General features: G+C 40.4%; 1 protein-coding gene across 1 annotated transcript; it reads right to left on the reverse strand.

Moving 5' to 3' along the window:
- Positions 1-5,807: 5,807 nt before the first annotated feature.
- ifrd1 (interferon-related developmental regulator 1) lies at positions 5,808-11,698 on the reverse strand. Its single transcript, XM_055054887.1, has 12 exons — positions 11,476-11,698; positions 9,150-9,254; positions 8,561-8,642; positions 8,279-8,403; positions 8,044-8,201; positions 7,911-7,961; positions 7,645-7,823; positions 7,466-7,574; positions 7,232-7,366; positions 7,021-7,149; positions 6,488-6,583; positions 5,808-6,410 (listed from the first exon to the last, which is right to left on the reverse strand). Exons 1-12 carry the CDS (start codon positions 11,504-11,506, stop codon positions 6,324-6,326), a joined length of 1,287 nt encoding a protein of 428 aa, XP_054910862.1. The 5' UTR covers positions 11,507-11,698; the 3' UTR covers positions 5,808-6,323.
- Between the last annotated feature and the right edge of the window lie 4,063 nt (positions 11,699-15,761).

A 15,761-nucleotide genomic window follows, 5' to 3' on the forward strand; every position in this document is an offset into this window, starting at 1 on the left:
ATCAATTTGCACATGTTGAAGGTTTTTATGGCTGCAGATTTGATTAAAATATCAGATCTGATGGCTAATGGATTTGACAGAATAAGCACACTGCCAGTCTTGTATCAGTGGGATTGGGCACCCCATTGGGATACAAGTGACAATGAGAGTGCAGAATGGAGTCATGCAGCTATTATATCCTCTATTGTGGCAAGTTGTACCTGTCCCTCAATATCCTCTCTATTATCACCCAGTCAGGCCGGATGCTTTTGAATGAGGGACGGATCAGGAGAACTAACTGGACCTTGGATTTTGAAGGATTACAACATGATGCTTGCAGTTCTTAAAAACATGGTATTGGTGGGCATGTTTTGTTGAAATATAGACCATAAATATAGAGAATTACACTTCTCTAGCATACGAACATTTTGATTAACTAGCTTAGATTAATCAGCTTAGACTGAGTAGAAGAAAACCCTCCAATATACTACATGGTATTTTATAAAATGGTCTGCATAAGTATGGGATTAAGATATGTCAACAAGGAAATCCCTTTGATTCTTGCCAAATTTCAACAATGTAAATGTTTCTAATTTTTTCCCTTTGAACAAAAGGAAATCTATGTTTAGATTTATAATGGGCCAAATATTGTCAAGTTTCAAAAAACTGTTTATCAATTACATTTTAAATTGGATTTAAGGACAAATTGGCAACCGACACCAATGTAATGTTTCTGGCAGATTTAATGGCATGTCTTTGAGAAATGACAGAGACTTTACTCTGACTTGGGGTGAAACACTGAAGTTGACTTGAACTAACCCTCGAAGATTTGAGACTCCACTTTGAAAAAGCGACTGGTGGGTTCACTGACTAATTTTAGATGTGACATTTGTCCGTAAAACACATTTCTAAATGAATACTGTAGATAAATTCACACATGCAAGCATCAGAAGGGGTTAACAGTTGAACACGGGGACGGAAACCCTCCAACTTTGGGGAGCCGCCGGTGACTCAGGCTGTGAGTCAGAGCTTTTGGAAGAAGGGCAACAGCGTGTGCTTTTCTCAGCCTCAAATGTCACGTGTGTGCGTTAACCCAGATTTATAGACCAGTTGTTTTCTTTTTGTTTTGCTTTTTTTTTTTTTTAAACATGGGGTTTCTAAGAGCTAGAAATGCAAATAGCGGGTTTCCTCCACTTAATCTGTCATGTGTGGGACTAATGCTGCCACACATGGAGACAGCGTCGTCCACCCTAACTACGGCCTCTTGCCTCCTCTCCGTGGCATCACCCGGCGAGCAGTTGTCATCCCCGACAGGGGTCTCCGGCTTGTCACTGCCGCACAGAGGAAAAGGGAGTCCGAGTGTGTGCGGGAGAGACGCAAAAAGAAGGCAGGATGTGAGGCAGAGAGGGAGGGAGGAAAGCTTTCCGAGGCGCTGGAAGAGGGAACGAGCTTTGCCATAGAGCTGTGTTTGAACGCGCGCGCGCACTTGCACGTATCGCACGTGCATGTGTGAGCGTACAGTAGCCGTGAGTCACGCAGTGCGTGGGGGGGCTACGACGCATCTGCGCCCAGCACGACAATGTGTTTCGCTTGACTTTATTTCAAGTCTACAACCACATTCCATATGGTGTCGGCTTCGCACAGCAGGATATAGGGCTTCGTTTTGTTGCGCTCCGAGATGAATGAGATGCACAGGCTGCTCGCTGAACGAGCGCAGGCCATCCGTCTATTTCAGAGCATAGATGCAAATGTTTTCCGAGCTCGTTCAAGTCATGCAAGGCATGCAGGGTAAAAACAGGTTGAGGGGAAGATGGAACTTCCATCTAAGCCTCTTGTTATTGAGAAGGAGTGGTTGAGAATATGAGGTTATTTTGTTATATTCCTGTGCGATTCGGCGACACACTTTGTATTTTCCATCAGAATGAGTCTCTTTGTGTCATTAGTTATGCTCTACAGCAAACACAGAATTGCTTAATGTGGTTGTGAGAGTTGCTACACCTGATGTCTAAATGGTAAACAACTGCCACCAGCTGGCGAGGTTTAAAATTACACCCGTGTGCTTCAAAAGGCAGGCAAAGGAAAACCTGAATTTAATGATCCTGGACACTGAGCTTAAACAAGTTTTATTAAATAAATAAAAAAATGTGTATTTTATTATGATTTCTTGAAAGACAGAAAGAAAGGAGCACATCATATCTAAGAGGTAGCCACAACAGTATGGTTTCCCCGCAAATAGAAAATTTGAAATTAGTTTATTTGGTCAAATGGAACCAAAATTGAAGTTGCCAAGAGGGAAAAAGTCATTCCCATTAAGAATCACGGAGTCGGCAGCGCCGTGCTGTGGAAATGTTTTTTCCATCGGTATTGACTTTTAGTCAAAAATTGTACATGTATTTTTCTTCTTCCATTTCAGAATAATGTACTACATTCCTGTTGGTCTATCACAATAAATTCCAGTAAAACTCTCTGAAATTAGCTTGAAAACGTTCACAGGATGACACGTCCCCACCATATCTCAAGTCCTTGCAGGTAGAAGCATAAAAGGAACACATCAAGATTTAAAGAGGGTTTTTTCTCCCCCCCAACAGTTTTAGCTCTATGGCCATTTTTCATGCCTATTCTGAAAGTTAATCTCAAACATCCATCTAGAATTATCATCATAATCATCCTATATTTACAAAAAAAAAAAAACTGCCTCCGAATCGTTTTCCATTTCATTGCCATAGAAAACTATTGTGCTGCTATGTTCCCTTCTAATTTGAAAATGTCATCCATTAGAATATCATAAACCTTTAAAGGGCCATTCAAGTCGCAATGAATACAGTCGTTATTCAGTAATGTAGCATCACACTTTAAGCATCTACAGTCAGAGAATCAGACGTCGGCTTGTCTCGTTACAAACTTGCGTGCAGTTTTAAACCCGTAGAAGCGTTTGTCTTTGAGATGGCGGTTATTTGGAGTGAAGCAAAAGCCGTCGGCATGGTTAACACATCCAGACAGCCGACAGAAACCCCTGCACCACTTGTCTCTGGGGTTATCATGTTCCTGCTCCTGCACTGATTCTCATCAAAGTATCTCTGCTGCCTCTGCAGCCATCTAACTATGCCACAACTGATCTGATATACAGGACTCTCCCTCTTCCTCTAGAGACCAAACAGAGAAGAACAAAGCACCCCATTTTTTTATTTTTATTTTTTTGTGGTGTTTTTCTCCCTTCGACACTTAAGTCATCTCCTTGGTTTCCGCTATCGAAAGCCAGTGCACAGAACATGTTGAGGAAGCTCAAGCCTGGCTGCTGCAGTCACTGTGTGGCTCTAACGGAAAGTGACAGAGAGCAGGACGGATAATCTTCTTGATGTGCTGCATTTTTATGCAGCCTCTGGAGGCAGCAGCCATTTTTATCAGTCACTACAACAAGCCCTTTGGCATCTTTGGGATGGAGAGAACACGCAGCATCCCTTCAGTGACAAAGTACCGACTCTCTCTCAGTCCATTTTTTAAAAATACATATATTTTTTTTATATTGTGATGGCACATCCAAGTTCAAAATTTCTGAGGAGTGCAAGTATAAAGATCACCGCTGTCAATGTCAGACTTGAGCAAAGAAAGAGGGTGAGCATGCCGGATGACGGGAAATGGAGATCTTACGGAAGCGCACAAGTGGAATAAATGCCTTCATTCAAAAGCATCCATCAGGGAGGGTCTGTGCGTGCAAACGGACTCTTCTTGCTGACAGTGACTGGGAACATCGGATTGCCTAACTAGCCATCGCAAAGACTGGGTCACAGCGCTGCAGTTGATCAGCCACATTAGATCACATTTACTCATGCGATTATGATATTAAAACAGACTTTGCAATTAAATCAGCTGCCTGAAAGGCCAATTAGCTGAAACACAATTAACATTTCCATAACAATCACATCTAATAGTCATCAGCAGCCTTCAGCTGGGTCATGCAAAAGACAATGGCAATAACGGGTGCCTTTTTTTTTCCTGCTTCCACTAAATTAATGTTCTTGCTGCAATTTGGGACAGGGACACATTATTTTTGTTGCCCTCTGTGTCACTAAGGCAATCTTTCAGAGATCTGAATTTAATGGAGATTTCCCACTTATAAGAATGTGATTGTTTTTTTTGTTTGTTTTTTTTTGCAAGCTAATGCCATGTTTTGTTGGCTGTCAGTGCTTTGTAGAAGGTTGCTTTATTGGTTTTAATAGCTTCAGTACCTTTCAGTTAAATCCGACCAATTCTCCACGTTTTTAGCATTTAAACACTCTAGTGACACATTTGCAAACAAGTTTTGTGCACTGCTGTCTGAAGAGTTTGAAAAAAATAGCATCAGGTCGACAGTTGAGCTCTGAAGCTGTAATGTTTTTCACTTGAAGGAGCCATTTTAGATCTGACGTCGGCCTCGTTTTAATGATCCGTTGTCAGAACTCGCTACACAATTTATAGATTTTTCCATTTGTTTTAAGCTTGATACGGCCATTTTGGATTTGGAGTTGGACATCTTAACTCTATTGGATGTTCCCAATGATTTTTCTCACTTAAAATAAAAAAAGGCACATTTTTCTTCTTGCAATACGTGCCACTATCACTTTTATGGGTTTTTCTGTGTGCCAACAGCAACACAACTCAGACAGATAAAGTTCTTCTAAATTCAGGTGAATGAATAATGGAAATGAGGCTAATCATCAATTAACCGAAGGAATCTTATCAGCTCTCTTCTCGCTTGATCCTCATTTATCACTCGTGATTGGACATTATTTTTTATTTATTCACAATGAGACTATGACGAACTCAGAATAACAACAATGGTCTATTAAGATTTATCACGTCTTCTCTATCTGCCTGGATGTAGGAGAGAGACAATCTAATCAAATGATAATGAGGCTGTACAGATGAGGGAGGATTTGTATTAAATGAAGGTTCCAACTGATATAGTCCAGTCAGTAAGTGGTAAACAGATTAATCAAATTCAAGAAGGTAAACTTTTATAATGTCCAGAGAATGGTACCATATCTAGGAGCTTTATGCGTTTGTTTGAACAGTATAAAGAACTAACCAACAAACTTAAGAGGTTATGTTTCATCAACAAAGAAGCTTTGACAGAGTCGTAAGAATGGCTTCTTTAGATTTTACATATGAAAGTGAGTTTTTCGTGCCTTTGCCTAAGTGGGGGAAAAAATGATACAAATCACTTTTTGGACGAAAAGTTGTCGTTTAAAATAAACGTTGAGGAATATGGGTGTGAAGAAAAGGGGTCGGGGGGAATAATGGATGAGCAGATGAGACAATCATAACTTCAGAGCCTTTTTGGAATAAAAATGGCCCGACTTCAAAAATCGTCGACCACATTTAACTGAGATGATGTGCTTTTCCAGACAATTTTGGTTGTCATTCAACATTCATTTGAAGTTGATCTTGTGCTTCGTGTTTGAAGACTTGAGCTGATCTTTCCATTTGTATGGCTCTCTGGTCAGAAAGTCATACAAATGTACAAAATCCCAACATCTAAAGTCATTTGTTGATGCTCAGGATTCGACACAATTTCTCTAAGCAGTTAAAACTTTTTGAGTGTTCCCATTTTCCTCGTAAGCAGTTTAAATCATCATCTTAACCCACAGTCTATTGAAAGTTCTGATATTTACCTTCATGTGACAAAAGCTGCAGTTTCATATTGTTTTCCTGCTTTTTCTATAAAATCTGCTCTGTTAAAAGTCCAGCTCAAGCTAACTGAAATGTGTGTACACAGCGGTCACATGCAACATGTCCAAGAGGATTAGATTTGCATTTTTTTCACAACAAAACACCAGGAATAACAAAAGCGCTTTTTCTGTTGTTTATTTTATCATCCTTTCATGTATAACCACTACCAAAGACACTGTTCACTTAACATAAATAATGGCAACGTATTTAGCAGGGTAACATAAATTCAGAGGGTAGGTCTGTTTTTTTTTTTTTTTTTTTTTTTTATGTAGATACCAATTTTACAGTATAAGACTAAAGTCAAATTTTCCAGACGTTACCAAAAATATTCTGGAAAAGAAGAAATGAATACACAGCAATAAGACAAAAACACTCAACTGTACACCACCCACCTGTCCTAAATCCATTTTTAAATATTAAATATCCTCGACCTCTTAGTAAATGATGAACAAGATGTTTTACTCATAAATTAAAGCATGTCAGCTAGCAGAAAACACTAAATGTGTAGGAGGGAATTTGAAGCAAATTTTAGAACGGACGGTCACTAAAGAACACAATATTTGTTAGAATTCCTCCTAAAAGTGGCCTGATGGAGAAAACAAATTCAACAAACGGTGAAAACGACAAAACAAAGCTTAGAATTCTCCCACATCCACCCTCTTGTCTCTGAACTTGCTTCTGGCCTTGGTCCGAGCCTTGAAGGCAGCAGCGTTGTGGAGATGCTGAAATGGAAAGATTTGGAATTAAGAGTGGTGGTTGAATTTTACAGACAAGGTGGACGTGGTGTTGCTGTATTTACCCTTTCAAAGCGAGAGATTTTCATGGCCTTCATTGTGGCGGAATCGACCAAAATGGGCGGTCCGAGTTCAAACACGTCCCGGATGAACTCGTTTGCCTGGAGGAATGGAGTATCGCGCATTACATTATAACTGCAAGTTTCAATGTAATTTACATGTGAAGTGTGGCATGGCTTGATCTGTATTGCACATTACACTGCAATTCTTCTGAGTTGTGGTGCATCTCTTCGGTTTTGGTTGAATTTTTAGGAGCGAGGTTCTGCTGGAAGATTAACTTCTGCCTTGGTTTTAAATTTTGAAACTTTAAGTTTTCTTTAGCTCAATCTGCCATCGTTATTCATTTTCACTATTCTCTTTAGCATGATGCTGTCATGGGTAGTTTTCCTCTAAGCCAGAAAGTTTAATTTTAGCCTCATCTAGCAAAAACTCTCAAAGGCAATTTGGTGTCCTGGACTTTGTGGGAAGCGGTGTAAGGGGACAAAAATATTTTAAATTGTAAAGATGAATTACTTTTAATACACAAAGAATTGTATACCTGAAGGTGGTAGTTCATCCCAGATCCCACAAACTCTCTGAAAGCATCATAGGTCCTCTTTCTGACCCAGCTGTCGATGGTCATGCGCTCGGTTCCGAAGCGAATCGTCTCCGACTGGAAGTCCCCCTCCTGGAAATGAATTCAAATATTTCAGCCACACATGTCAGGCTGACATCCTTTTGGGGGTTGATGAATCTTTCTTCACACTCACCTCAACAGCTTTTAGGACGTCTCTGAACACAGACCTCTGCTTCCTCTTGTCGGTCTTGGCTCGGTGCTTGTTGCAGTCGGTAGCTAAAGCGTTCAGCTTATTGCACAGTTCCTCCCACTCGTCAAACTCAAATTCCTGCATATTAAAAACAAAACAAAAAGGATAGTACTTTCGAAATCAGAAACTGTTTAGTGTCCAAAACATGGTGGGAAACAAACCCAGATGTGAACTTACAGAATTGATGTCCCTGGCTAGCTCGAAGAGCAAAGCGATGGTCTCCCCGGCAGCGATCCTCATGTTGACATCGTCGCTCTCTAGCAGCCGCTGCAGCCTGGGCAGGTGTCTGCGCAACAAACCAGCAAACATTTCAGCACCAGAGCTGCCGACGCCAAAACCACCGGTCAGATACTTACGTTTTCAGGACGCCTTTGAGCTGATTGGCCGAGCAGATGGTGAGCAGCAGGGCCCAGGACAGCAGGGCGTTGACGTGCAGCTGGCTCATCTGCGGACTGATGGAAGGACAGGTTCCGTCCGCCCGGGCGTAGGACCGGGTGAACAGGCTCTCGAAGCACTCCATGGTCGCCTGCACGTCCTGAAGAAGCATGGGGGGCAAAAAGTATTTAGAACTTGGGAGTGTATTTTACTTTGAAAATAAATCAGAGGTGATTAGGCTGCTCACCAAGATGTCATCCTCTGCAACAAGCGTACAGAGCCCCAAACTTGTCGCCACCTGTTATAAAAAGAAACATGCAGATTCCAGTTGAATTTCTGAGACTTGAGATGTTTAGACAGGAAGGAAGATGCAGACTTACTGCTTGTCTCGCTTGGATGTTAGCTGACCCATCTACCAGGATGTTTTTGAAGATGGGCTTTAGAGTCTTGAACACCTCCTCGCTCTCGATTCCCGATCCCAACTGAATACACAGCAAGCACGCCAAAGACGCCGCCGCCCTCTGCTCTTCGCCTTTACCTGGCAACAGGAAGAGAAGCCGTCAACTTCCTGTGCATCTGCTGATAACAGACTCTGATGTAGAAACGGGCCGATACCTTTCTTGAGGCAACGCTCAATGCTGTCTGTGATGGTCATCCTTCGCTCTGAGATGAACTCGTACAGAATCCGAGTGGCCATTGCCGTCTTGAGACCGTCCAGAGCCCCCTGTCTCGTCTTGGCACTAAACGGGGAGAGAAATTTGTATATATATTGGAAAGGATCATTTCATAAAATAAAATTGGTCCAGATTGTTTTGTGGTCCATGAAGGATTCCTGGATCACCGGTTCTCACTCAAATGTTAAAAAAACAAACAAACAAAAAAAAGTAAGACTTTAACCTCTTATCCACCGTGCTGTCTATAAACCCCTTCAGTTTATACTGGAAATCCTCCTGGGCGGTGTCCTCACTTGCCTCTCCACCTAAAAATAGTAAAACAAATAGTAACACTATTCATAGTTAACATTTACAGAAGCCTTCACGCTTATTGGCACCCCTGAAAGGATGTATGTGATCCCTTAAAATAAAGAGCATGAGCTCATAATTACCGTTTTTCAGAAACCCAAGCTATAATTTGAAAGCTTATTATGCTTTAAATGATAATCCACAACTTCCTGGATCTCTGGAGTATAAAAATGACAGCAGAGCAGAAATTTTCTTCCAGATGTTGTTCAAATTGGGAAAAATGAGAGAGAACAGCATTGTGTTAAGATAGAAAATGGCAGCAAGAATTTAAAATCAGACTGATAATTGAAAGGTTTAATTCACACACAGAGGAGGAAGATAAGGGAGGAATAAAGAGGGGGAAAAAATCTCACAGGTAAAACCTAACAACTATTGGAAACTTCAATTTTGAGGGTTTTATACCCACATTTATCAGGATTGCCAATCATGCTGAAGAATAGACAGCTGTACACAGAGGAGCCTACCTTCATCTGCTACACTCGTGACGTCACTGAAGCTGCTGCAATGACTGAGTGTCTCGATGGAGGCATCCTCATCACTGAAAGGCTGCACAGCTCCATGCTGGCCCCCTAAAAACAAAACATTTACTCCATCAAAAAAAAAAAAGGAACTTTGTTCTGCACAAATGTGTCAGACAAAATCCCTTATGTAAGTCAGGCATCATGCAGGTACCGCAGCAAACACCACTGTTATCTAATCAGCTGTGTTCTTTGGACGGCTTATCCTGCAGGTGCCGTGTAGGCGAAGGTAGTCGGGGTGAACTGACTGCAGTTCAAACACAGCTGTGTGCCGATTGGAAGGACGCAGGTTGTCAAGATAGCTCAACTGACCACTGAATGCAAAGACACAGCTCAAATATAAATGAATAAAGACCAACTTCAGCTGAGAAAAGAAGGAAGTGTTTACATTTGACCAAATACAGAGACAACCACTAAAGTCATCTGGTACAGTTATCGGCATAAACTGATCAACAGAAATACTTAGTCATGCTATTTCTATGTACTTTAAATGTTGGTCCAGGTTCTAGATGTGGAGAATATCATAACGGAGCAATGCTTCTGCAATGCAACAAGCTTACAAAAAGGGACATTTCTCTTTTTGGAAGCATTTTGGTTGAAGTAAACATGGAAGTGGGAAGCAAATTCACACCACTTGAGACTTTTCAGTGCAAGCTGCTTGATGGCTTAAATTTGCAAACTGCAAGCAGATCACATTTTCAGTGCAGAGTGCAAAACATTATCTAAAATAATAACACTTCAAAATGCCAAAATGGAATAACTTTTTTCAAGTAAACAAAAAACATTACAATATTGTAAATGCAATAATGCCACATTAAAAAAAAGTTCTCTTTTTTCCAATTCTAACATCCATTAAACAAAGCATGTGCTGTTGAGATTTACAGAACAAAGTGAGAGATTTTAGCTTTTGACGTGTCCAAGTTTTTTCTGCTTTCCAGTCAAAAATAAAAATAACATGCATGTATTCCGTAAAATGTAATTGAATCATGCAATAGATTGTGTTTTTGCATTGTGTTCATTTGCAAATGCCTCAAAACTGCTGTGTGTATGAGCCAGACAAGGTGTGTATGTATGTTATAAAGCTGGCTAGGGAAAAGTGCATGACAACAAGCTCATACTTATTTATACTTGACCCTTTAACATTTATAATTATTATAAAGCCAAAATAAGAATAGAATGTCATCATAGAGCACAAACGATCCATTGAATACACACTTTATCAAGCCAAATAGTGAAATTGTTTATACGTCGAGAAAGGGTAAGGTTATGCTTTTATCCTTTTAGAGAAAGGCTCTCATTTGTACAGGTGAGGAATTTCAGGAAGCATAATGACAGCAAGTAGGAGCCAAATTGAAATCCGACCAGACTCAACAGGCTTCCTCTGTGACCTGAAGTCACCTCAGGAGGACATGTTTGTTTGGCTTCCTAATGCAAGCTTCTCAAATACGCCAAGGGAAGTATTCAAAGCCGAGACAATGCACTTTACGTGATCTTTTTTCTTTTGTTTTTTTCCTCAAAGAATTTATCAGCCCAATCACGTCAGACGTTAATGTGTGTTTACAGCGCGTGGACATGGGCTTTTCCCACAGCTGATTTCTGGGAACCGGGCGGCGCCTCTTCCCTGACCCGCTATACGGAGGACAAAATGTCCTCCTCCTGCTACTACGCCACCAGAACTGATAACAATATCGGAAAAAATACAGAACAGTGTATAATAACGTGTGTAACGTTAGTAAGTATTTCGGATGAAGAACCGGTAAAACAAATCGGGCTAACAATCGAGAATAAGATAGAAATGATAAGCTTTTAGCCCACAAAGCTGGACTTCTCTTGTTTTTGTTTACACTAAACGCCATATAAGCAACTGATAAAACAGTAAAAGTAATTAACCGGCTTTAAAAAAGTGCTAATCGCTTTTCATAATTAAATATTATTGACGGCGGCAACGTGTTTGGGACAGGGAGTGGTTGATGCTAGCTTGTTAGACACGATGTAAACAGATATTCTGCCATACATAATATGTAAACATTATAACCAAGACTAGCATCAAGGCATATACTTTAAAAGGTTTTAGAAGAAAGCAAAGATTTGCGTCAAATTTTTTTGCTAGCTTTTGTTTGCACCGAGGCCCGGGCTCCAACGTTTGTAGTTCCAATTGTTTACACGTATAATTCCAGGCAATACGCGAGGAAGACTAAAAGAACTACAATTCCCATTACACAAAGTGCTCACAGACGCAAGGCCACAGCCTAGCTGCCGCTCTTCTACTCACCCTTGCCGTTCTTCTTTTTGTTCCTTGGCATTTTCGTGCAATTTAATACAAGATATTTGATCAAAAATCAGCCAATACACGACCAGTTTTTATTGTACTGTCTAGTAAAGTGAAAACGTTCCCGCGGCACAGTGGATAAAAAGAAATCGAAGGCGATCTTGGAGACAGACTGTTGGCCGAGACGATACATTTTCCTCTCATACACCAGTGCTTCTCGACCGGATGGCCGCTCTGTGGTTTTATACCGGCAGACATGTCACGAGGAGCTTTCCCGGCATCACTGACCAATAGGAGAACGGCCGGGAAGTATCGCGTGTGCTTGAGCGTGACGCAGTGCGTTTATTGTTTTGGTAAAGGGATAGACGGAGTTAAACCTATAAAGGGTTATCAAAAAACAAAACATTTCTTATTTAGCGCAATGTTTATTCCCCTTAATGTTTTTATTGGCTTTGAACTGTTAACAGACGCACATGGACTCACACTTAACATTTTAAAAAATACATTTTGAGATATAACTTTGACAATTACCATTGGTGGCTGCTAGTAGCATCATGTAATAAGCAATACATGGTATTGCAATATATATGTATATATAACCTTAAGTATCAGCCTCCATGCTTCAGATGTTATGAAATAATTAGAGCAAAGAACCATGATTTCCTTCCTGAAAATGTATTTTAAAAAATTGTCCTAATGTACACAGAATATAAATAAAAACACTTTTTTATTTCAAGAGAAAAGAACAGAACAAGGGAGAAGTTATGTATGATTTGTAAAAATTATAAAATTGTCTTAACAAAACTGAGGGACACCTGTTGGAATGCTATTGATGTACAAAATTCTTGTCAAATATTTAGCATCGTCAGTTATATCGTTCTATAATTATGGAGTCTTTATTTCATTTTTATGTGCCTATAATATCAAAAATCAGTAAGCCACTACAGAAGCACTCCAGATGATTAAATAGACATGCAAGCATGACAATGCACAAATATTTTTGCCACATTTTTCTGTTAAAGTTTTTTTTTTTTTTTTTCTCACTGGCTTTTAACTCAGCTTGAAGTATTGGTTTTTACAGATACTGTATTTGTATTCTTTGTTTTTATTTCTGTTTGTGGCGAACAGCACTTTGGTCAACTGTGTTGTTTTTAAAATGCTTGAATGAGGCTGCAATGGAGTGGAGTATTTGGAACCCTGTACATTTTCCAGGTAAATTGAAGTGAGTAGAAAATCAGAGGGTGTTTCTCAATGATGAGTCAAAGTTAAAGGGTTCGTTCAAGCTGCGCCTTTATCATTTATTTGACTTTGTGTTTGGGGGGCAGGGTGGTTCTAGGACAGGACAAAAATAGCTTGCCAGTTGACAGGTGGAAAATCTCACTGGATATGCAGCCTCCTTGCTGCCGCTCCCAGAGCTGGACTGTCAGGTTCCTTCTTCCCAGCTCTGAGAAAAAGCCATAAAGTGCTGTTGCTTGCAGAATCCAAATCTGTTTTATTCATGCACCTCGCATGAGATTCGAGAACAGTTTCCAGAGGTGCACAACAGAGTCACCATTTCTTCGGCAGTTAAAGTCGCTTTTCTTGTTCAGGGTGCATTGCTGAATCACCACACTCATTGGCAGCAGCGGCTACTCTAACGCCCCTGAGCCACAGTGTGTAGTGACAGAAGCGCTGTTCTGTTTGCAGCATCAAGCTTGAATAATTGATTAGCTAACGTGTGAAGCTGGGGTGTGTTGAGTGGGTGCAGTGACGGTGTGCGGAGAGTGCGAAGTCGAATGGGAAACACACTTTGCAATACCTCCAAATCCCAGATTTTATGCATGGTTTAGAATAAATTCTACAACACAGGGCTCTGTGAAATACTCTGGGGGAAATAAATGGGGAAAAAAAAAAAGTTGCTCAGTGTCACTGATTAAAATCATCCAGTGTTGCTTAAAAATATTGAAGTTCTAAAGGGACTCCCACACTTTAACCTTAACCCATTTTGACACTAGGGGGTGCCATCCTGTTTGAAATTCAAAGAGCCACCGTCTCTGCTATCACTGCAGTGGAGCAAGTGGGATTCTCTGAGATGTTTTTATGATGCATAATTTATGAAGTGAGTGAACGATGCTCGCTGCTGCTTGGTCTGTGTCTGGCTTTAAACGTTTAATAGGGATGGAGCATGCGATGCAAATATGAAATGATACAGGAGGGAGAAGGGGGGGGAGGGAAAGTGGAATCAAACATAGTCTGGTGCTGAGGAATAAACGGGCAGATGTTCTATTTAAAGGCACGTTTATGCAGTTCTGGTGAGGCGAAGGAAGGGGCTGTCGGAGGGAAAAAGAGGGAGAAATCACCAACATTGGAGGAGTGGGGAAAACAGAGCGGCTCATTCCGGGCCTTGTTCAGCATGCCCTGCATGTTGCATCAAGCTCTGGCCAACCTGATGCCACAGGAATACAAATCACTCCCTGCAGAGAGCGGGGAGTGAGACACGGAACTGACAGGCGATAATAGAAAATGTCTGAATATTAATTTCGTTTGCGATGCTTCTCTATTAAATAATTCATAAATGACATAGCCTGGAGCTATGTGTGTTGAAACTGGCTGGGTTAAGCCTGTTGCAGCGAGAGGGGAAGCTAAAAAACAAATAATAATAATAATGATTTTGGAGTCTGTAAATTGATGAGAACACATTAAACAAACATGAGTAGAGGTGATTTTCTTTTTTCTTTTTTTTTTCCCAAGACTGCAAGCAGTTTTCTTTGAAATGTCAGAGTGCCCTCTCCCTGTAATCTACTTCAAACATCGCAAATGACCTGAAGGAAAGTGTTATCAAAGTCCCTCATTTGGTTACTTTAGTTCATCTTTTACTGGTGATGAGCAGTGTTTATTTTCAGTACCCTATGAAGGAACCATGTGTAGTTTCTAAAAAATGTATCCATCAAGAGGAGAGTGCCTTCAAGTAGCCAAGCTACACTAAAACCGACACATTTGTTGTTAAGAACTGAAAATCTGTATGAAAGTGAAAAGTGTGTCTATTTATGAGTGGACCTTTTTAGTTATATGTGCATTATGTTTATTGATGATTTCAAACACAAAGTAAATTGTTGTCAGAAGAGCAACAGAACTAGCGCAGGTTATATAATAGAGGTTTTACATAGAATTAAAAATGCTAGGATGGATGAAACCTTCTCTTTCTTATAAAATAAAAATAAAAAATTTGGTGGCATGAGAAAGCAACATCAAAATAAAGACTTCAGAGACAATCTTTTGGACAGATGAAACTGCCTGAACTCTATATAATGCTTACGGGAAGGTTTGTGCTGATTTTTTATTTATTTATTTTTTTTTTTTGTGCTCTGCTTTTGCCAAACTTCACAGACCATCTATTGAACTCTGATTGCAGGGGCTCGTTTCGCTGTCACCGAGTTGATCAAAGTATTCTGATAGCTGAAGGGTTGCTTGACCTCACCTCATCAGCAGGGCAATGATACAAAAAAAGCAAGATGGCAGTTCTACAAAAAAATGACACAAAAAAGAAAGAAACAGAGGTGTAGAACTAACCCAAAGTACAGACCCCAACTGATGAAAATGCTCTGGGATATTGCGAGAATCTGCAAACCCTGATCAGCTAAACTTTGAGCAGTTCTCCAACCCACTACCCTCTTTGCCACGGTGATGGTTATCCGCAACCAATGTTGCAGGCACCTATGCGTTTTTGTGAGAACAATTTCCCAATAAAATTAGTTGCAGAAATCTCTTTATAATTTCACATTTACATTTGCATTTATCAAACGACCACCCTAATGCAACAACTATAACTGCAAAGTGCTGGTTAATAAAGAATTAATTAGCCCATCCTGCTCATAAATGGAGACTGTTAGTCACTGAAGCTCTTATTATTTCCCCTCATTTCACATTTTGTTTTGACAGGATTTAGCACTTCATCAGACAGCGAGGCTACGCTCCTGTCACTGTAATTACCTTCTCATCTTCGCTCGTTTTCTTGTTTTGTGTGTGTGTGTTTTCTTTCTCGCTGCCTCATGTTTTGCATCTTCAATCTCAATCCATTAACCTTTTAACAGGACTCCAGAGGGATGGAGGGCTAAAAGGGCCTTTGTTCTGGGCTTCGTCGAGGTGCGCGCCGCACCCTTAGAGCAATCGATAGGATGGATTTCGCTTAATCAAAGACAGTAAAACAGAATAGAAAATTAACTCGACTGCATGTTCAGGACAAGAAAGCAAGAAAAACAGAGAAATACCCGGAGTAGCACTTCATCACAACTTTAAACCTCAACTGAGAC

Source organism: Poeciliopsis prolifica, unplaced genomic scaffold (assembly GCF_027474105.1).
Source record: "Poeciliopsis prolifica strain line A6 unplaced genomic scaffold, Auburn_PproV2 SCAFFOLD040, whole genome shotgun sequence".
Classification (NCBI taxonomy): Eukaryota; Metazoa; Chordata; class Actinopteri; order Cyprinodontiformes; family Poeciliidae; genus Poeciliopsis; species Poeciliopsis prolifica.

What these genes read in the sequence shown, in the direction of transcription:
- ifrd1 (XM_055054887.1), bottom strand. Translation starts at nt 11,506, where the DNA reads ATGCCAAGGAACAAAAAGAAGAACGGCAAGG. An exon ending in TAGCCAGGGACATCAATTCT is followed by an intron (nt 7,367 to 7,465) that starts GTAAGTTCACAT and finishes TTTAATATGCAG; the next exon opens with GAATTTGAGTTTGACGAGTG. An exon ending in AAATCTCTCGCTTTGAAAGG is followed by an intron (nt 6,411 to 6,487) that starts GTAAATACAGCA and finishes TTTCCATTTCAG; the next exon opens with CATCTCCACAACGCTGCTGC.